The sequence below is a fragment of the Monopterus albus genome, unplaced genomic scaffold, assembly GCF_001952655.1.
Source record: "Monopterus albus unplaced genomic scaffold, M_albus_1.0 scaffold24.1, whole genome shotgun sequence".
Lineage (NCBI taxonomy): Eukaryota > Metazoa > Chordata > Actinopteri > Synbranchiformes > Synbranchidae > Monopterus > Monopterus albus.
In genome coordinates this window covers 2,659,639-2,681,305 of record NW_018127904.1, presented here as the reverse complement: position 1 = coordinate 2,681,305, position 21,667 = coordinate 2,659,639, and the positions used below count along the sequence as shown (strand labels likewise).

Below are 21,667 nucleotides of genomic sequence, written 5' to 3'. Positions count from 1 at the left end.
TTTTTTTTTGTCTTTAATCCATAATCATCAAAATTGAAACAAATAAAGGCTTGAAATATTTCACTTTGTGTGTAGTGAACTAATATAACATATAAGTTTCACTTTTTGAAACAAATTATTGAAATAAATGGACTTTTCCTTGATATTCTAATTTTTTGGCACATACCTGTATACTTTGTCTTGATATAGTGAAATGTATTACTTTTTTATTGGGGAATACAAAATACACAAAGTCTGGTTTGATGATTCTGTATGATTTTTCTTTTGGTTCCAAGGTGAAGGTTGTGAAGTTTTCCTACATGTGGACCATAAACAACTTTAGTTTTTGCAGAGAAGAAATGGGCGAGGTGTTGAAGAGCTCAACCTTTTCCTCTGGTCCCAATGACAAAATGAAATGGTTAGTACTCACACTTCTCACTGCAGTTCTTTTGTTGGCCATGAAAATGTTGATAACTTGTAGGCTTGTAGAATTCTGGAAATTAACACCCATACTTAAAATGCATTTGTTTTCTTTTTTTATTTTTCTGTTGTGTGCACTTTTGTCGCATCCAGTTTCATGTCCTTGAGTTTTCCCAAACAAACATGAATGTCATTGAAAAGTGTTTTATTTTAGTGTGGGAACTCTGCACTTAAACAAATGCTCTTAAAGCAAGAGAAAAGGCATCTCCTAGTGTTGTGTTGGGACAAAAGTGATGCAGTTATGCCTGTCAACTTTAGTTTACAACCTTACTGTGATTAATGTACAGTGGTATCTGTTTATTTTTCAGGTGTCTGCGAGTTAATCCAAAGGGTCTTGATGATGAAAGCAAAGATTATCTGTCACTGTATTTACTACTTGTTAGTTGTCCAAAAAGTGAAGTCAGAGCAAAGTTCAAGTTTTCTTTGTTGAATGCTAAAAGAGAGGAAACAAAAGCAATGGGTGAGTGTGAGCAATCAGAAATGTCACCACACTTATATGTTCTGTATATTTGATGTTCATTCTGCAACACCACTTCTGTTCATTTTGTGCAAGCACAAAGCCATTAACAAGACTATTATTTTGTTATCCTTTTAGAAAGCCAAAGAGCATATAGATTTGTCCAAGGTAAAGACTGGGGCTTCAAAAAATTTATAAGGAGAGACTTCCTTCTTGATGAAACCAATGGACTCTTACCAGATGACAAGCTAACCCTGTTCTGTGAGGTAACTGTTACACTGTTGCTTTTCTTTTATTCTTCATATTAGGGTGGCAATCCTCTTGTTTATGAATGCTTTAATTTTCCCAAAATTGTAAGTAACACCATGCTACACTTTAATTATACATGCTTTCAATGATTGCGCCAGGTGGAACTATACAGAAAAATGCTTTTTGGTGGATGAATGGGAAAAGATTTTTCCCATCAGAATGGTTGCTCATTTTGGGAGATCATAAATTAGGTTGACACATGTTGTCACGTGTCTACAGAAAGTCAGTCTTTCAGTTCTGTCTCTTTTGCTTTGTTTGTAATTCATGTACAGTCGCTTCAGAAAGTATTTAAACCCCATTTGCACACCTTATGGTTTTGTAGATTTAATTTTAAATGGGTAAATTTGGCATTTTGGCCAATCAATCTACCAACCCATAATGAAAAGTAAAAATATATTTTTTAGATTTTAAAAAATCAAAAACTGCTATTTCTCATTTACAAAAGTATTGAGACCCTTTGTTCCGACTTGTCGTCAGGTGCATCCTGTTTGCTTTAATTAACCATGAAATGTGTCAGCATGCACTGGGGCGGTTTGCAGCCGAGTGTGAAGCGGCTGGGATGAGAATCAGCACCTCCAAATCCGAGGCCATGGTTCTCAGTCGGAAAAGGGTGGCTTGTTCCCTTCAGGTTGGTGGAGAGTTCCTGCCTCAAGTGGAGGAGTTCAAGTATCTTGGGGTCTTGTTCACGAGTGAGGGAAGGATGGAACGGGAGATTGACAGACGGATCGGTGCAGCTTCTGCAGTAATGCGGTCGATGTACCGGTCCGTCGTGGTGAAGAAGGAGCTGAGCTGTAAGGCGAAGCTCTCGATTTACTGGTCAATCTACGTTCCGACTCTCACCTATGGGCATGAACTTTGGGTCATGACCGAAAGGGCAAGATCCCGGATACAGGCGGCCGAAATGAGCTTTCTCCGCAGGGCGGCCGGGCGCACCCTTAGAGATAGGGTGAGGAGCTCGGTCACCCGGGAGGAGCTCAGAGTAGAACCGCTGCTCCTCCACATCGAGAGGAGCCAGCTGAGGTGGCTCTGGCATCTGTTTCGGATGCCTCCTGGGCGCCTTCTTAGGGAGGTGTTCCGGGCATGTCCCACTGGGAGGAGGCCCCGGGGAAGACCCAGGACACGCTGGAGGGACTACGTCTCTCGGCTGGCCTGGGAACGCCTTGGCATTCCCCCGGAGGAGCTGCAGGAAGTGTCTGGAGAGAGGGAAGTCTGGGCATCTTTGCTTAGACTGCTGCCCCCGCGACCCGGTCCCGGGTAAGCGGAGGAAAATGGATGGATTGAATGTGTCTAGAATCATTTAGCGTCCATTTGTGGTGATTTTAGTTGATTGGACAGTTTAGAAAGTCACACTGTGTAGATAAGGTTCTACATTTTATGCTGTTGTTGGGATAAAAACCAAGTCAACTCCTCTGAACTGAGGCATAGGCCTCAGTGGCCTCAATAAAAGAAGTAATGCACCACCAGGACGTTTCCTTTGAGTTGGGCGTCTGGCCTCTGCATAAATGGGAGAACCTGGCACAAGAACGACTGGCTCAACAGCTCTCCGGCAGTCAGGACTAGACGGCTTGAGAAAAAGGCACATGATCGGCTGCTTGGAGTTTCCCAAACAGCATTTAAGGATTCTGAGAGCATGAGTGTAAAGATTGTGGTCTGATGAGATGAAAAAACGGAATCCATTCAGCACAACTCCAAGCTGTCCGAATGCCAGACACTGCTTATCACCTGCTGTACAGGTGCTTCTTTGCACCAGGGACAGAAACACTTGTCAGAACTGGGGGAAGGATGAATGCAGCCAAATAGAGAGTGGTCCTTGAAAGATACCTGCTCCTGAGTGCAAAGACCTGAGACCGGGGTGACAGTTCACCTTTCAGCATAACAATGTCCTGAATCAGCCAAGACAAAATTTGAGTGGCTTCAGGACAAGTCTCTTCTGACTGTCCCTGTGTGGCCTGGCCAAAGATCAGATGTGAACCTCAGAAGATCTGTGGAGAAGGTGATAGTTCAGACACTTCCCATTCAATGTGATGGAGCTTGAGAGGATCTGCTAGGAAGAATGAGATAAACTGCCTCAATCCATGTGTGTAGTACATTACTGATCTGCTGTGTTGTATGTGGTGTACAGATTATTGGTTTATTTCATTGATCACAGTTTGAAGCATTGATACCTCCAGTGTAAGCGCTAGTGAATCATGGCTAGAGTTTCCTAATTCTTGTCATGAAACATTTACCCGTCAGTGTAAGCTGTAGCGCCATTTAACTAGACATTTTTGGTGTTTGCTTCAAATTACATTAAAGTCTAAGTGGAATGCTTCTTCCATTTTCCATCATTTACACTGATGCTTGTTCTCGAAATAATTTAATTCAGTGTGTCAAGAAAAGTAAATGTTTCCTAAAATGTTCTTTAAACGGGCAAGTTAAATGAAATGTCAGTGATTTTGATGTAAATTTAATTGGCCAAATACTGCCAGGACTAGACATTGTGCCAGAGAACAGTTACAAGAAGATTAAACAGTTTTGGGGAAATTGACACTTTGATAAAAAAAAAAAATTACATTCAAATTAAAGATAAAATGCTTTTTCTCATCAAATTGGTGTTTCAGCAAAATTAATTTAGTTTTAAGAGGTTGTGTTCTTGCAAGTAGGAGTCCATTCCGCTCAGGGTTCCTAGAAAATAGATTTTAAAAATAGAAAATTTACATTCTTCTTCAAGGCAGTAAAGCATATTTGCTGTAGGATTGCAACAGTATTGGATTTTCACAGTACAAGAACTCTCAGAAATTGACTGTTTCACAGTATACAGTATTACACAATTATTATCAGCTACAGCAAAATTTTTTTTTTGGGGGGGTGGGGGGTGGCTGAGCAAATACATTGTCTAAACTCTATTGATTATTTCATTCTGGATTATTCTGGTGATTATTTTCTCCAACAGATTGACTGGTTTGTAAAAATTCTAAATAAATAGCGAGAAATGCCTTCACAGTTTTCTAAATGATTATTAAAATAGCTGCTAATTTATTGTAGGTGCACGACAGTGCAGACAGATTGATCCTGTCTGTACCTTCACTCACACACATATATGTGAGCCATGAGAGCTTGTGTACGTGTTTGGTGATGGGTCAGATTGAGATCGGTGAAAATCCTTTTGTAAGTCAGAGGTTAGCAAACGAACCGACTGCAGATGTAACTGGGAGACGGAAAATTTTTTCAGTGCATTTTATGTCTGTGTCTTTCAAGCATTAACACATTTTGTTAGGGATTAAGTTATAAACGAGACACATCTGCACAGAGTGCCGGTGTTCATTTTTGGGATATCCAGAGTAATCAATCCCGCAGTGCTGATTTTACTTTCTTTTTCGTTGGATGGAGACTGGTGATGTCAGTCTCACTTCCCCCTGCTGTTTTCTCTGCTGCATGTGTGCATGTGGTGTCCAGGCAGTCAGGAAGGCAAGGAGAATTGCATGCATTGCATTTTTTCTTCAGTACTGGTATTAAGTGAATGTGAATGGTATGATAACCATCAATTTACATACATGGTATACTGTCAAACTGATATACCGCTGCAAGCCCTAATTTGCTGTTGAATTTGTTAATTTAGCTTTGATTGAATGGATTCAGTGTGATGTTCTATCTGTGATCTTTCTCATGTACAGGTAAGCGTTGTCCAGGACTCTGTTAACATTTCTGGGCAATCCAACATGAACATGCTGAAGGTACCAGAGTGTCAGCTGTCTGATGACCTGGGGAACCTATGGGAGTGTTCACGCTTCACAGATTGCAGCCTCTATGTGGGAGGACAGGAGTTTAAGGCCCACAAATCCATCCTTGCAGGTAAGACTGTCCCTGGCCCCCAGCATTTCAGCAGGCAGCACCCAGGACTGAATCCCTCAAAATAGCCCTAGAAAGACATGCCTGTGCTTCTTCTTAATGGCTGTAGGCACGTCAGAAGGCTATGGAGGATCTGTATTCCTGGCTTGATTTGTAGCAGCCTAGTTCTGCAGCGGGTGCTAATCCACTCCGCTATCCCCGCTTGGCCCTGCTTGACCTAGATGACTGTAGGATCCAGAGGCTGTCTCTCCTCTCCAGCTTGTCTCCATTAGACACAGTGGCAGCTGTGGTAGTCGGGGAAATGCTGACGAAGTAGCAGCTCTATGGATTTAGCAACATTTTAGAGCCCTAATAGTACAGTGTCGACATGTTGTGTACTTTTTTTTTTTTTTTTTTTTTTTTATCTGAGACAACTGTGTCATAACATACAACTAACATATACTGTCTTATCTTGTATTTGTCACATGACACTATTGATTTTACTAATATTTAATATGATGACTGGTGACTTATCAGTGTTCAATGTGTGTCTTTGACAGCGAGGTCACCAGTCTTTAATGCTATGTTTGAACATGAAATGGAAGAAAGCAAGAAGGTAAGAATAGCTAATTATAATGGCTTTTTTCACAGGTCATGCTGTTCTTTCATTAATAGTTCCTTTATGAGTACCTTGTCACAACACAACCTTTGTGATGTTTCTAACGAACATTATCGCCTTGTTTCAATGGATACCTAACTGTTGCCAAGCTCTCTTGAGTAGTGTCGCCTTTTTCTGCAGAACCGCGTTGACATCAGTGACGTGGACCCGGATGTCTTTAAGGAAATGATGGGTTTCATCTATACGGGAAAAGCCCCAAACCTGGAGAAGATGGCAGACAATTTGCTGGCAGCTGCAGATAAAGTAAATACCTACATTAAGTAGAGCTGAACAGTGAATTGTTTTCAAATCAGAATCACCATTTAACAGAATGTGCTTTTTATACCGCAAAAGCTGCCATTAAAACTTTTTTTTTTTAAATGCTACAGATTCCAGACACCCTATAAGCAGGATCTTTAGAGGCATCAGGAAGTGCACACACTACTGCTAATTTATGAATTATGAATGAGTTTTAACTGAGTAGTGAACCTAAATATTTAGCAACAACCTTCTCCTTACAGATTCTTCCAACTGTTGCTCAGTTAATTGTTAAATATGTAGTGAAATGATGTAGTTCTTGTTTTTAGCAGTGTAATACATGTTGTTTTTTATTTATGTGGTTTAGTCATTAAAATGATTAGCAACTTATTGAGCCTGTAGCTTTGTGCTCTGTGCACTCAAACCCTCAAGCCATGGGCACCTGCAATGCATCCAGAATGTAACCACTGCTTTTTGTGTCCCCCCTCTCACCTGCCACCCCAGTACGCTCTGGAGCGTTTAAAGGTCATGTGTGAAGAGGCCTTGTGCAACAGCCTTTCAGTGGAGAATGTGGCTGACACCCTCATCCTAGCAGACTTGCATAGTGCCGAGCAGCTCAAAGCGCAAGCCATAGATTTTATCAACAGGCAAGTATTGCAGGAAAAAAAAAAAAAACTCCAGTGATAAATTTCTGCTGCCATTTCTGTTTACCAGCCCTGAATGCTTACCTTTTTATCTCCTTGCCATAGGTGCAGTGTCCTGAGACAGCTGGGCTGTAAAGATGGAAAGAACTGGAATAGCAAGTATGTAATTAGCTGATATATGTGACACAAGATTAATAACACAGTCTTATCTCTTTCCCCAACCAGATGCATTAGAATTCATTGTTTTAGCCCAGGCTGGCCCAGACAGAGTGCTTTTCAGTTTGAAGCTCCATATCTTTAGTTATTAATAGACTCATACCTGCATAAACACTGGAAAAGAAATATCTGTACAATTTTAAAAAGACTGGAGGTGGTTGCTGTGGAAACTTTGTATTTATTTTATTTAGATGGTGTATCTTGTTATAGGACACCTTCAAATGTTGAACTTATTTCTGTCTCTGTTGTACTCAACATGTGAATGTGTTCTAATCCTACATTAATTTCAACCTATGCACAAACAGAAACCACCTTTTTCAAGTTCACTGTGCAACTTTGCTTTGCCATTACAATCTCATTTATGTTTATTGATTTTTAATGTGCACATTCTTATGTCTTCATTTTGCCTTTGTTTACAGTCATGCTACAGATATAATGGAGACTGCAGGCTGGAAGTCAATGATCCAATCCCATCCTCACTTGGTAGCCGAGGCCTTTCGTGCCTTGGCTTCAGCACAGTGCCCGCCCTTTGGTCTTCCCAGGAAGCGTCTAAAACAGTCCTGACTGTGTGACTGTGCCCCTGGACTTTACTGGAGGTGTGAAGCATGGGTTGACAAAGGAAGAACTAGGGAGGGTACCACTTGTATTTCCACCAAAACTGAACACACTTGAATAAAGGATGGTGGAGCTTTCTGACCAGGAACATGGGGAGGCTGGCACGTGGATGACTCACATCAATTAATTGGGGAAAAAAAATTGGTTCAGTCAGTGTTGCTTGCTTGCTATGTTTCCTCAGCTGAACTCTGTTCAGCCTGGGTAGCAAGTCAAGCTGTCTGCTACTGTGTTTTTTCCAGTAATTTAAAAAAATGGCCTTAATATATCTGCCATTGCTCTGGAGCTTCCCTAGAGTACTTTGTCTAATTACTCTGTGCCTGCCTTGTCACAAAGACCGGGCCTCCTCCAGGTTGCACTAGTTCCCATGAATAGACATTTTGATATGGAGTTCTATAGGAACGTAACAAAGGGTTAACTAAATGGGAAATATTATATATTTGTAATGTTTAGCCAGTTTTGTGACTAGACATTAAAAAGCATGAACACTTTCAGTGCAAGGTCAGTTCTTTACACTTTTTAAAAAATGTGTATGCCCCATATTGATGGCACCATTTCTATGTAAATGACAGTTGAACCATCTTCAGAAGATCGGTGTACAAGAAAGTCTGTTCTATTGCGTATTCGTGGGAGAAAAAATTGCAATCTACCAATATGACGACCCAGTGTCAACCCTAATAATAGATTTAAGACAGAAGTGTGTGGTCCTTGGCCCTAATATATTAAAACATTGGAAGTATATGGAAGTATTTACTCAGTCTCCCATTTGAATGGCATATTCCAGATCATACATCTGTGACCTGTTATAGATTCAATTTTGAGATTTTTTTTTCCCTTAGTATTGCCAACATGCAAATATATATTCTCAATATATTGTGGTTACCTAAAAGTGGAGAGACAAATGCATGGTCATGTTACTGTCAAAGAAAGTGTCCAAGTACCAATTTTGTTTTTAACAATTTATTTTTTGCAATTATCTGACATATTTGTGCAGAATTAAATGAATTATGTGCAAAAAAAAAGAAGTCCTCTAACATGCTTGGATATTTGTAGGATGCTGAGCATCACTTCTACTGGCAACGTTCTTCGGTGTTTGAATGGGGGTTGTCGTGTTTATTCAGTCTGTCTTGTTTGTAGTGTGGTCAGAGGATTTAGTAAAGTGAAAGAGAAACATCATTTTTACATGATGTTACACATCATTCAGCATTTTGTTGAAATGTTGAAACTTGTTTTGGTTGCAAGCAGAAAAGATTAAGTTGTCTGTAAGAATGCCTACATTAACCCATTAAAACATTTTCCAGTAGTCTGAAGTGGACACGATTTAGTTCTTTTTAAGTGAAGATAGTCGAACTCATTGTGATGAGCGTTGGTTTGGTGACTTATTATTCACACTGTTTTTAATGGTCGTGTTAATAGATGCAGGTGTCAAGCTGAGCTGATTTTTTTTTTCCCTCTCTCCACTGGTTGACCACCAGCATGATCAGAAGAAAAAGTGCCTAAATTACTTTACCATAGTAAATGTTCAACGGTGAACCTTTCACAACACAGGAAAGACATTTTGTCCCCTTGTTTTATGTGGGAATGCTCGGCACCAACTCTAATTAAAGTGAACACAAGGCTGCTCTTTCCTGCTGGAACAGACGTCTTCATCAGCAACTTGCTGATCCTCGTCCGCCCCTCTCAGCACAGATCCTAGGGAGAAAGCCTGATATCATCTCTGTTTTAAGACGCCTCTCCAACCTTTTATCTTCCTCCTTCACTTTGCTCTACCACATGTAATGCCTAAAAGAGAAGATGCTTGCACTGGCATTTTCAGAAGTGAACATTTGTCATTGGGATTGTAGGAAATAAGGTTGTTATATAAGCAGTGGACAGTGACACTCGGTCAGAAGTTTAGATGCTTGAATATTAATATGGCCTTGGTTTAAAAGAAAAAATCCTTGTCTGTGACTAAATAGCAGTACAGGATAGTGCCCCGATTTCCCTAAAGAAGTGAGTCTTGAGACAAAATGATCTATGGTGCTTTGTGCATCCCAGCAGGTGTTTTGTAGTGAGGTCTGAAATGTTTACTAGTTTTTTCTCTGATTGTGTTGCACATGATTTTGATTGCTTTCTGGTATGAACTTTTGTTCAGAGCATTTGTGAGCAAAAAAAAACTAGATTTTTGTCTTTCCAATATAGAGTGTGTAGCAAGAAGAAACAAAACCTGACTTTTACCACTAATGATGAAGTAAGTTGGAGTGTTTTACTTAAAACTTGTCAATTGGCATTAATGTTTTAACACTACTGACATTTACTAGAAATGAATTTCTTGACAAATTTGAAAATACTGCTTTTGATTACTGGTGCTAATGATCAGGTTAAGGCGATTAGCAAAACAAATTAAAAGTAATTTATTATGTCTAATAATGAGTAATATCACCACTGAAAACCATGAAAAGTGAAATGGATATCTGAATGCATGCAGCAGGAAAGCCTGGTGTGACTTGATGCCTAAGGAGTGGGTGCCTCACCCTGATCAGATAAGAGTAATGGAAGGGAATGAAAAGACCCCTGTCCCTGATGGCCACAGCAAAATGGATGTGCTCCCTGAGGTGTACCTCGAGTATCATCCACGCCTGTGGACACAGATTTATTGCCCATTAAAAAGCTACACTGAAATGTAACTCTTAAAATGGTGTGTTTACCCTGTTGAGAAGTCCTTGTAGGAATGAAATGAGACAACTGTGAGCACCGCCAGACTGGAGCTGACTCCGAGTGACAGTATGCTGTGAGCCAAGTTCAGATAAGGTTTAATGCCATAAAAACCTAAATTGATCCTTACAGTTTCTTTTTAACAATAGTAACCCCTTTAGGAAATTCAAAATTAACATTTTGTTCTTACACTATACACACAGTAGCGCTCTACAGGGGAAACAGTTTAAACAAGATGAAGCAAGCAGGAAATGAAAATAAGTACAATCTGCAAGGATTACAAAAATGGAAATCAAAAGTCTCTAATTATAAGCAATAAATGTGACATTTATCTACATGGAATTGCTCAACAAACACCAGAAATAAGGAACAATATACCCACTGACATAATTCTCTGTAAAAATTTGAATAACTTGACATTGTTTACTGTGAAGCCATAATTAAACACGTTTAGTTTCAGATTTGCACGTTAACACAGCATTTTCACGAAGGAGCAAAACTAAAACAACATAGATCAACTCATTTAGTTTTTTCTTTATGTACATGTATAATATGACAGGATCATTTACAGCTGATAGTGACAGACACCAGATATAGCAAATAAAGGAACTGGCAAAAATAATTGGCTTGTGATTTGTCAGTGACACATGGTCTACCCTAAAACCCTGGATATGAGCTAACAACACAGTATAATGTGTTGATGGTTTTCAGCAAAACCTGTCAAACGTGTTGGTGATCGCTAAGTCAAAGCACATTATACCATTTACTATGAGACTGGATGTTATCCATTTTTATCCATGCCGAAGTTCGTCAGTTTAATCCTTCTGTACAACTGGGAAATGTCTGACATTTTCAAACTTAGCAGTCCCACTTCTCATTAAAATTCCAGACTGATTCCATACTTTTTTTTTTTTTACGCTTTTCATTTCTCCACTCTTGGTTTTAGGTAAATGAAATTTCCCAGGCTAATTAAAGCCTATTAAAGACAGGTAATGTCAGGCCTTGTGGCAGGACCATGACAAAGTGCTGATAATTGTCTGCCAGACTCACTAAATCCACCTGTCCTGCAATTATCGCTCCTTCCCCCTCGCCTCACCTGACACATTAATCCACTGAGGTGCTCACTTGGCAGGCTGATGCCTCAACGTGCATCTTGCAAACACAGATGTTGGATTTCAGGCTAGTTTAGCACATGCATACCTTTTAATGATTGTAACAGAAAACCAACACATTTTAAAGAGCAAAAAGGCAGCAGCCAAATTACGCATGGATGGGTACTTACATACGTATACATAATGATTTATGATTGTGCTCTTACTCTGCTTTTGGATTAGATTTTTTGGATCTATTTATCTATGTCTGGGGCAGAGTTACTTTCAGTCAATCCATTCACTTTATTTCAGTCCATAAAATAGAAAAATAACTGAGATAAAAGATGTACAATAAGGCTATATTAATTATTTGGAGTGACAAAATATACATTAATCAAACTAATGTGAAATAATAGACATTGTCCTGTGTTCTGTTAACAGGTACAAATGGACATTAGCTCTACTTCAAAGGCAATGAACAAATAATTTTGATTAATCAGTCAAAATGTAGTGATGATTCAAATTCGGAAAATCTAATTTTATGCCCTGTTGAATAACAATTCAGATGTCTTGGTATTTTAATTATTAACATGATCCAAAATCTTGTCATATTTCATCCCATAACTGACTGTTTAAATGAGGTGAGGAAATTGTCTGGTAATACTGGCATCAGTGCAGCACTGGCAGAGAAGCCAGTCATGCACTCCCAGCTGGGAGCTTGCTTGCCTGCAGCCTAGCCTCAGAGAAAACATCTGGACAACATAGTAATTATTCCGGTGGTTTACAGAGAACATGTGCTGTTGTGATGGGGAGGAGTCACCCAGGGTTGGTAGGTAGCTCTGAATCCCAAGTCAGCCCCAAGTCCCTACTCACCTAACTGTCTCTGGTGATCTGTGTACTTGTGCAGTGTCTACAAAAGTTTTGTAATAATACGCCAAATTCCTCCAGCGCGTGTTTCATTTTACTTTGCACCTCCTGTAAAATGTCTCAGGTATTTCGGGGACAAGGAGCTCAAAGGTTGACATTTACATTATTTAATGCGAAAACAAAAGGTAGATGCACACTACAGTAACAACAGCTAGGTTATCCTGTGGAGGAGTAAGGTGTGTCACTATGGTAGTTGTAGTCAGGGCATACCTTCTGCACCAGTTTGTAATCTACACTGTAAAAGGCTATATAGATGCATATGACTTTGAAGGGCTTGGAGCACAGCCAGGAAACGTGGCTCTGCGTCTGCTCCTGATAGCACACCTTGGATGGGTCAAAGCTGCAAAGGGCAGTCTTCTTGTTGCGGTCTGTCTTCTCGTACTCAATGCGACAGTTGAATGATTTGGTGTCTTTGGTCTCCAGGGTGGACTGCTGGGCCATCTCAAACTCCACCACCTTGGAGGGTGGCACCAGGCTGACTGACACATTCCCCAGGCCCGTGGAGTTGTGACGAAAGTAAACACTAAAAGTGCCGTTTCCGTGGTCCACAATCTTCCCTGTGATCAACAAGTTGAGTTTGACAGTCTTAATGTTGGAGTGGAAGTCCCCCCACCCGAACATCTTTTTGAACTTGCCAGTCTTGACGATGGGCCTGCGTTTAGTTCTGGCCTGTGCACCCTGAACATCTGTCTGGTTAGATAACCAGTCCCAGAAGTCCTCCATGTTCTGTAAATATGTTATTTCCCTCATGTTGCTCTTGAACTCAGGGGAGCCCCTGGCAAACAAACGCAGAGGGTTAAGGATCCGTGGACTGGCCCCTGTGGGAGAAATCTTCTGTTCGTTATGACTGTCTGCCCACTCGATGACCTCTGTGGCTCCTCCGCGCGCCTTCCTGCATGTCACCTTCAGAGGAAACAGAGCACAGGTAGACAGAAAAAGACCATTAAATGACATAAAACTTTTTAAAAAATGTAATAACACAATATATTGTAGATGCAACTCGTACTGAAATTTTTAGGCTTTGCACTTTGGAACAGTATTTAATTGATCTTTTCGATGAAAAAATCCACAGATGTGCAGTGGAAACAGATGGCAATAATACATTTGATGTTTCCAGTTTGTTCCCAAAAAATCCAAACAGCACAGTGTAGTTAACATGGGCAGTGATGCCTTTTGCACACGATGACTCTGGCAGAAAATATTAAATAAAACAAATCACAGCATTGTGCACTTATTGTCAACTTTTCTCACGGTGGCTGCCCTGTAAAAATGCCACAACAGCAGTTCAGCACTAAGGATGAAGTACAGCACTCCAGCACCGAAGAAGAAGAAAAAAAACCGCACCGTGACTGTGCAGCACCCATTTGTTGCACAACATTAAAGATTAAAGTTAAGAGTGAGATCAGGAAATACTAAAACACAGCAAAGGTGCCCTGGGAAGAGTGTGGTTTGGTAACTAAAGCTTTACAAAAAGCACTTCAAACAGACACTGCACTTCAATCAGACTTCTGAAGGAATACTCACTCTTTAGAAGTATGACATTTACCAAAAATACAAAAAGTTCAGGATGGCTTCTTGATTCTCTGGTAAAATAAAATGTATTAAAGGGATCAGGTCGCCTCCCTGAACCTTTTGACTTAAAGTAGTTCAAGCAAAATAGCCCAGATTGTCAAAAAAAAAAATCAAAGATTGTCAACTTTGGTTTTACATGCAGTAAGACCAGTTTACAACCTAAACAGCTTATGAAATATTTTCAAAACATTTTCAACTTGCCTCTTTTATAGTAAATGACAATAGACCTTGCTTGTCAGTTGTGTAGCCTCCTCCACAACTATAGGCATTTCCACTGAAACCAGTGAACTTAACTAAATGGCGTTTTGTTTTTAGTATCATTGGACAAATCCTTGTTGATACAATGTTCAGAATACTGTTGTGTGTGTGGGGCGGTTGATGATGATGGCAGGCCTTTGTCCTGCACAGTGTGAATGGTTTGGCCTGGGCATCACTTTGGAGGAACCAGGGTGAAAAAAGAAAGATGGTGAAGTTGGTCAACACAGTCTGAATTAAGATAGAGAACGATGATGCATTTATGACCCCAAACTATTTGTAGTTGTAGTTCTGGTACTTAAATACACCAAACTGCATCAAATGTGAGTGATTTAGAGAAAATGAATTCGCAGTTGCATGTAATGAAACTACGGTACCTCTATACAGTAACACCAGGGAAGGTGGGAAAACAAATTTGTAACGAGGCATAAAGGAATCATTTTGGATGCAGTGATGAACTCATATTTGCACGAAGCTTCTAACATTTTAGAACAACTTGTCAGATTATATGTCAATGAAAATCCTTTGAGCTAAACATAAGCTGGTCTCAGATCAGTGGTGCTGTTCTCATGGTTTATGCATATAAACGTTGGCTTGTAATGGTTCCTAATATAACACAGACAGACTTCTACAGTGGTTGTGCTAAAAGTCCTAATCCAGTTGCAGCAATGAACTGTGAGCCCTGCTTGTACCCCAAAGCCTTTTATCTTCAGGAGTGATTCCTGGTCCACTTTAGATAAAGCTTTAATAATTCACCGCAATAAGCTTAGCTAGTTTTATTAGTAATTAGTAGTGCTGGCTTTCCCCGGGCCTGATTCTAGGGATCACTGAGGGAAGCAGATGTTGAAGGCACAGAGCAGCGGCTGTTTGAATTCTCACTGAGCTGCTGCATACTACTTCCAGACCAATTATAATTTTGCTGTAAGCCTAACTGAGGCACATGTGTACAAAACTAACAAACCAGGTCTGTCTACCATGATTTGTTTTGTGCCGCTCACGTTCTAATAAAACTTCTTCATTGGAATTGTAAAAGAGCTACGTACATACATTTTTTGTCGGGCAACCATACGATAATTAGAGATGTTTTTACTGTGCTGCTTATATCCCAAACAACAGTAACACCTTAATGTACCAAAGTGGATGTAATGGCTATCTGGATATGTAATGTGAAATCAATGTGTCCCACAGACAGTGAGCATGGCCCATTTATCAGCTGTCACAATGCTTAATTAAGACAGTTGCTCCCAGTAAACATAGATGAATGAGGCAACACTGTATTAATGTCCCTCTGTGTAGCTCATCACATCCACAGTCATTTAATCAACCATTTCCAGTGGCAGTATTCCCCAGTGCCACTGCCACTTAGTAATACCTAAGAGCTCAGCTGTTAATTTGATTTGTCTCTCACTCACTTAGTCACTATAACAGGCGATGCTGAACATAAAATCTGCAGCATTTGCAGGCTCCCAACAGGAACATTTCTTTACTGCTGTGAACGAGGGAAACATGGCACTCGTCTTCCCACCAGCCTGAGCTGTTCTATCTGTTACACATCGGGTGTCATGCTGCACCGCTCCAGTGGTGAAACCAAATTTTGTTTTAAGTGTAAATCTCAGGTGAGCTTTGTGTAGGATGATTATAATGGAAATGAGAGAGGAGTTTAAGTATGATGAGCAACTGGGGAAATTGCCGTGACAACAAGGGGATCAGCAGAGGGATATCTAATACTTAAATGCCCTGAGAGAGATGAAGAACTGGGAACTTGAAAGCGTGCACTAACACGGGCTTTGGTTTCTTTCTCTCTTGCTGTCCTCCTGCACATGCAGCATCTACGTAAACACAATTTGTTAATTTACGCGGAAGCCGTGTCTCTTAAAAACAGACTGAAAGAATCAGAGATTTTTATATAACAAGACGCTGGGAAAAAAGCAAGGTCTGATGAAGGAGAATCTACAAAAGCTTAATTAAGATTTTCTAATCGGGGCTGCTGTGCTAGAGGCATTTCAGGGCGACTTGAAACAAGATATTATTATGATAATAACTGCAGAGTTATGGAGCTGAAAACACCAGACTTCATTTCAGCAGCACAAGGCAAAGTGACTAGTGGCAAACATTGCAAATTTGTGTGTGGTTCAGCTTCTTCTTCTTCCTTGTCCTGTATGTCCTAAGCAAAAATACAGAGAAGTCCAATGAACCCTATACCTCCTCAGCAGAGATATTACAGTTGTTTATCTGCTTAGTGATACATGCTGTCACTAGTTTTAATGGACATCTAACAGTACAAACAAAAACATGTTTGAAATAATTTTTTATTCTGAAGCTGCTTCGGTATTGATGCTTCGATGGGGTAATATTCAGTGTCTTTAAAGGTCATGCCTGAAACGCAACAGCACAGTACCTCTCCTCTGAAATAGCATAGGTCTCTCTCATTAATTATACAATTCATATAAACACCCTATTCAGTCACCATCTTTTTTTGCATTACCGCTGACAGGTAGGATTGCACGACTGTAATTTATACCTCTGTGGTCTCAGGAGCAAAGGCCATGCATTGCATCATAAGAAAAATACCGTATGTCACACAGAATTTCTATTTATTTTTTATTTTTTTCTACTGTGTTTTTCAAGATTTACACCTGCAGTTAGATTCAGATGCTCGGGAAGAAACAGACTCAAAGTAAATATGACTAATATGGAGATTCTGGAAATAAAATTCTCAGTTAAAATTCAAGCTATCATGTTTATGCTTTAGTTAGCAGGCTAACCAAGGTATTTTAAGTTTTCATAATTAAAGTCCCATTCATTCTTTATTCATCTTGGTCATAATATTTTAATAATCAAATTTAAGGATCATCCTCCACAATATCCTTAAAGTACACACACTAGTCTATCTGCCACTGACATGCTTTATCTCTAGCCTTTTATCTTAGTTCACCAGCAGTTATTGCACTATACATTTTTGCTACATTCTTTTAGTTCTGTCCAAAGTGCATTCAATGCTGAGTAAAACTTTCCATCTATACACCTCAGTTGGGAGATTAACTGCAAAAGCACTGTTACTGGAGAAAAGCTTTCTTTACTTTTAAACAAACTACCTTAAAGAAAACATGTTCATTTTGCATCAAATCTGAATTCTGGCTATGGGGTGAAGTATGTTATAGATATTAAATGGTATGGAATGTGTATTTCTTCTTTCAACTATTATTCTCCTCTTGTTTTTATAGGCATGCTTATATATCTATCTATATATATATGTCAGTTTTACATCTCAAGGACCGTCATGGCTAAATAAAGGGTAAATAAATTATGAAACTATGTTTCTAGTATTGTACAAAGACCATCTGTAAAGACTTTATGTGGCATGTACTGTATATTTGATTTAATGCTGTCAACAAATAGTATTCAGAGATAGTAGAACTTAAATACTGACAGTTGCCTAAGCAGCAGCAAGTCGCACAGTGACTCAGGATGAATCAGACTCGACATCCATCTGTAATGAGCATTATGGAGCCGGCTGCCTGCTTGTCCCGTGGGTAGACATATCTTTTAGAGGCCTGACATAAAGGTAATTGCCACAGTGACCAGAACTAGCCTCTAGAAAGTTATTAAGAAGCCAGTGACATCTGGCTTCTGGATCATCTGAAGAGATGCCGTTAAAATGCATTTGCAGTGAGCAGCCGGCGACATTGTGCTCGGCCGTGATGGGTTCTGGGCCGCAGGCAAGGAATACAGTCTTATTTTGATGGCCAAGATGGAATGTGATGGAATCTCTCTAAACCTGGCACAGCTGACTTGTGTGGCCCCTGATCGTGATCTGAGATTTACTTTCTATTTGTATCTTTTTTGTTTCTCTGTTAGAGCCTCTGCACCATCTTCATTACTGAGTTCCTTGTGTCCGTAGGCAAAAATAATCATTTTTTAAGCCTTCCGTAGTTGATTATTTTTTCCAGCACATAAGGTTCGGATATGTGTCTGGGGAGAATTGTTTTCAGGCATCTTTTTCACAATAAACAAAATGGGCAATTAACCCGCTCAGCAGTGCAAGCAGAGTAGTTCCAATGATGCACTCCACTGTTCTTCATGGATTTATCTGTGCAAATTGACCTCACTTTGGTGGTGCAATTCATTTCTCTGCTAATTTTCTGTGTCGGAAGCTTCATTAACTTGATGCGCTTCTACGTAGTAAAAATCTGGATGTCCTGCGAAAACGACACCGGCATCACCACTGCCTTTCGTAACACTTTCCCAGCACTACTGCTGCACAACACCTGCCATATTAGAACCGTTTGGACGGTGCTGCTAGCATTAGACCACAGATTGTTGCAGAGGTGGATTGACTGCAGACTCTTGCCTTCAAGCATCTGACATGACAAGCCACTCCACTCACATTAAAACCTTTCTCATCCTGCAATCCCCTCTCCACATCCTTCCCCAGCCATCTTCCTCCTGATGTTACAGAGCATATCATTTGTAATGATTCACACCCAGAGCCGATTCCAGGAGAGGAGGCCCTAGAGGCGCTTAGGCAGTGCAGGGCAAGAGTCTACACGCTGCTGAAGAATAGATTGGTGCTCTGATCGCTGGAACAGCCTCACGCTTCAGAGCCATCACTTTTAATCAGTGACTGTCCAGGGAAATACATGGCAGGTGCTTCAACACTGTGGTGGATCACAACAGCAAATCCACACCGGGGGCATCTTACCAATCAGAAGGCTGCGGTTAGCGTGCGTGTGTGTGCATGTAGCATATCTACCCCCTCCAGTATAATCCTTTAGGCCATTACTACCTGACCTCTGTGAGAATGAGACTACAGCGTCTAATATCTTAACACTCCTGCCTAAGATCCTATATTGAATTTGTGGGTTAAGTCATCAGCTCTCTCAGTATTCACCGCAAAAAGTCTCAGGTATGTGCTTGAAATTAGTTCTAGTGAACATTTAGAATAGTCAGTAAAAAACTTCATTAGCCTGGTAAGGGTAAGATTTATTTCTTTCCTTAATACATGTTTTTATATATCATAAATACAGTACAGTTTATTTAATTTCACAGACTTAAAAATCTCTCCTGCCTCCGCCTCCCTGTATTAACACCTCACCAGACTCTGACTGTCTGGCTGACCGGTTTGCATGGCGAGGTGATGGCAAGCTCAAATAAGCACAGTGCTGATGTTTTCATTTCTAAAATACCATTAGTACTACCAATTCTGTCTCTGCACAGTGCATCACTTCTAACCCTTCTCTTGTTGTCAGATAGGCTGTAAAAACCTTAATTTATGCCAGAACAAGCCAGATCTGGCACCTCTCAAATTGTGACCAGCACCTATTTTAGAAAACCTGGTACCGCATTTACATATGCAAGAAATGGGCTATATGAAAAACAGTAAAGAGACCTAAGTCATACTTTTATGACACCATACTGGACTAAAATTAGAATAATTAACTGCAGTATAAACAGGCATTTAGGCTAATTACAGTACATCTTGATGTCACTAGCCCACGCTGGTCACACTGGGTGCACATTCAGTGCAACATTGGCGATGTGAAAGAAGCAAAAAGAATTTGTTAATTGCCTTATGCATTTTGGGATTTTTTTTTTAAATGTATGAACATGTTTATTTAATGTTAGTGCATTATCTAGTCTCTGGTGTGCTTTAAATTTGTTGCTGTAATTTTCTGAATATAATATATTATATTCCCCATAGGGTGAAGCCCATATCCTCTCAGCCCTAATGTATTTAGCATCACTCACACTTAAGACTTATAACTCATGCTTGGAAATGTGATTTCTTTGGTCTCCGCCTCGAAGTTGCCCCCTTAATGTGGAAACTGCTCCAACACACTTGGTCCTCTCCCTACACTGATATACTGGGTCCAACATCAAGTGATATTCCAGGACCTCATAATTTACTAATTAAGCACTGCCTGAAGAGCATGCATCACATCACTGTAATGAAGCACAGTATGTACCACATGTGCTAGCACTATCATGATGCTCAGATGGAGCAGGGATGAGGCATGACTGACATTAAAAACCCATGCTGTAAACTTTGGTGTGTGAGCACACACTGAATGCTAATATCGCAAACTTGGCTTCTTGCTTCACAATAAATATGCAGTGAAAAGTATTTAATGGCAAAAAAATTAATACATCAATGTGCTGCTGCATCTGATTAGTTCTGTTACAGCTTTTTTTTTCATGTTGGTCAGCAGCTTGCATATGGCCACACACAAAACATACGGAACCTTGCACTCCTTGAAGGGTGTAATGTTTGATACAGTCATCTGATGCTAGCTTTGAAATTAAACAGACATATGGAAATACTGTATAATATGTAGTATAAATATTCAGTACCTCCACCCCTCCCATTTAGCCTATTTTAGCACCCTACAAGCATATGTAACCATGGCTACAGTGTAGGCACCATTTAAAGTGTTTATTAATAAATGTTTATATAATACTTGCAAATAAAAAATATTGTTTTTACTCAGCAGCACTGGCAGATGATGAGTTTTATCTGTTACAATACAGGTTAAGTGACAATATTCTCTTTGCAGTTGTGTCCTTAAACAAGACATTGTATCTCTTCTAGTACTGCTGATCTGATGCTGTCCCTGACCTTTGACCTCTTGTATAGAAAAGTATAGAGAGCAACACTAAGTCCTACCCACTTCCCTCTTTGATTACACACACCCTATGGACATGGGGAAAGTGAAGCAGCAGCTGTCAGTTTCTGAACTATACCCTTGTGATCAACTCATAAATGCTAAAACCAAGAAAGAAATTACAGATATGCAAACTACCTGTGTTCTCAGCGGAGAGTCACTGTCCATTAAAGTCCCATTTTATTCTGTCATAAATACTGCACAGGAAATATGGTCCTATTGAGCTTTTAAAGTTATTACAGTATCTTATAAGTGTATTAAAGTTTAGGAGCTGTTGTGGCAAAATATTATCTGACTGCTCAGGATGTCACTCGGGGCTGCTCACATCCCATTTACTAGCATAAATTATAGCAAGTAACATAACAGTCCTGTGGCTAGTATAAATCATATAATGTCATGTTTATAGTGTCAGTGTCTGTTCATACTCAATCACAGAATCTTCACTTTTCCTTTGTTTCCTGCAACTGACTCTGAGACGATTCCTCGCCTTTTCTGGACACAAACAAACTTTTATTTGTCTGAGTCTTCAAACCTAAATATTCAGTATAATTAGAAAGCATTTCACCACAGGAACTGATATACTAAACAGTGCAAATCACACACAATTAGTTCTCCTGCAGAGTGGAAGCTGCCAACACATAATTGTTAAAATGTGCTTCAATGTTTCCTAATAAATGGAACAAATTACAGGAAATTATACCACTGTTACCTCTAACCTCACTGGCATACTTTGTTTGGATTGTAATGACTGTCACTGTGTCCTCTTTTACCTTTCCTACCAAGAGCTCTGGCCTGCCCTTTACGCCTGGTAACATAACAATTAATCCAAAGTCACCTTCAAGGCTACAAGCCATCTGTATTGTCTGGTTTTGTTTGTTTGTTTTCTGTTGAGCAAAAATGAATGTCAGTAATTGTGGTTAAATCTACTGACAACAATCTGTTAGACTTAACATTTGCTGTCAGTTGCTGTCAACCATGTGTCAAAGCTGTAATCTTGCAGGAAGGCTGACCATATTAACAACCCAACTGGGAACTGTATTGGAATC

At 39.9% G+C, this 21,667-nt stretch overlaps 2 protein-coding genes across 3 annotated transcripts in view; one reads left to right on the top strand and one right to left on the bottom strand.

Annotated features, from left to right (window-relative positions):
• Positions 1-8,721, top strand: part of spopla (speckle type BTB/POZ protein like a) — a 14,730-nt gene extending 6,009 nt beyond the window's left edge. For both annotated transcript variants that reach the window (XM_020594793.1, XM_020594794.1), the window contains exons 4-12: positions 276-397; positions 768-919; positions 1,055-1,182; positions 4,879-5,056; positions 5,593-5,648; positions 5,832-5,954; positions 6,453-6,595; positions 6,698-6,751; positions 7,228-8,721. In XM_020594793.1, coding sequence (XP_020450449.1) covers positions 276-397; positions 768-919; positions 1,055-1,182; positions 4,879-5,056; positions 5,593-5,648; positions 5,832-5,954; positions 6,453-6,595; positions 6,698-6,751; positions 7,228-7,372 — 1,101 coding nt within the window. In that variant the 3' untranslated portion in view covers positions 7,373-8,721. The remainder of the gene's footprint in view (positions 1-275; positions 398-767; positions 920-1,054; positions 1,183-4,878; positions 5,057-5,592; positions 5,649-5,831; positions 5,955-6,452; positions 6,596-6,697; positions 6,752-7,227) is intronic.
• A 1,507-nt stretch (positions 8,722-10,228) lies between these two features.
• The window catches only part of nxph2a (neurexophilin 2a), a 19,036-nt gene continuing 7,597 nt past the window's right edge, over positions 10,229-21,667 (bottom strand). The window contains exon 3 of the mRNA XM_020594750.1: positions 10,229-13,035. Coding sequence (XP_020450406.1) covers positions 12,289-13,035 — 747 coding nt within the window. The 3' untranslated portion in view covers positions 10,229-12,288. The remainder of the gene's footprint in view (positions 13,036-21,667) is intronic.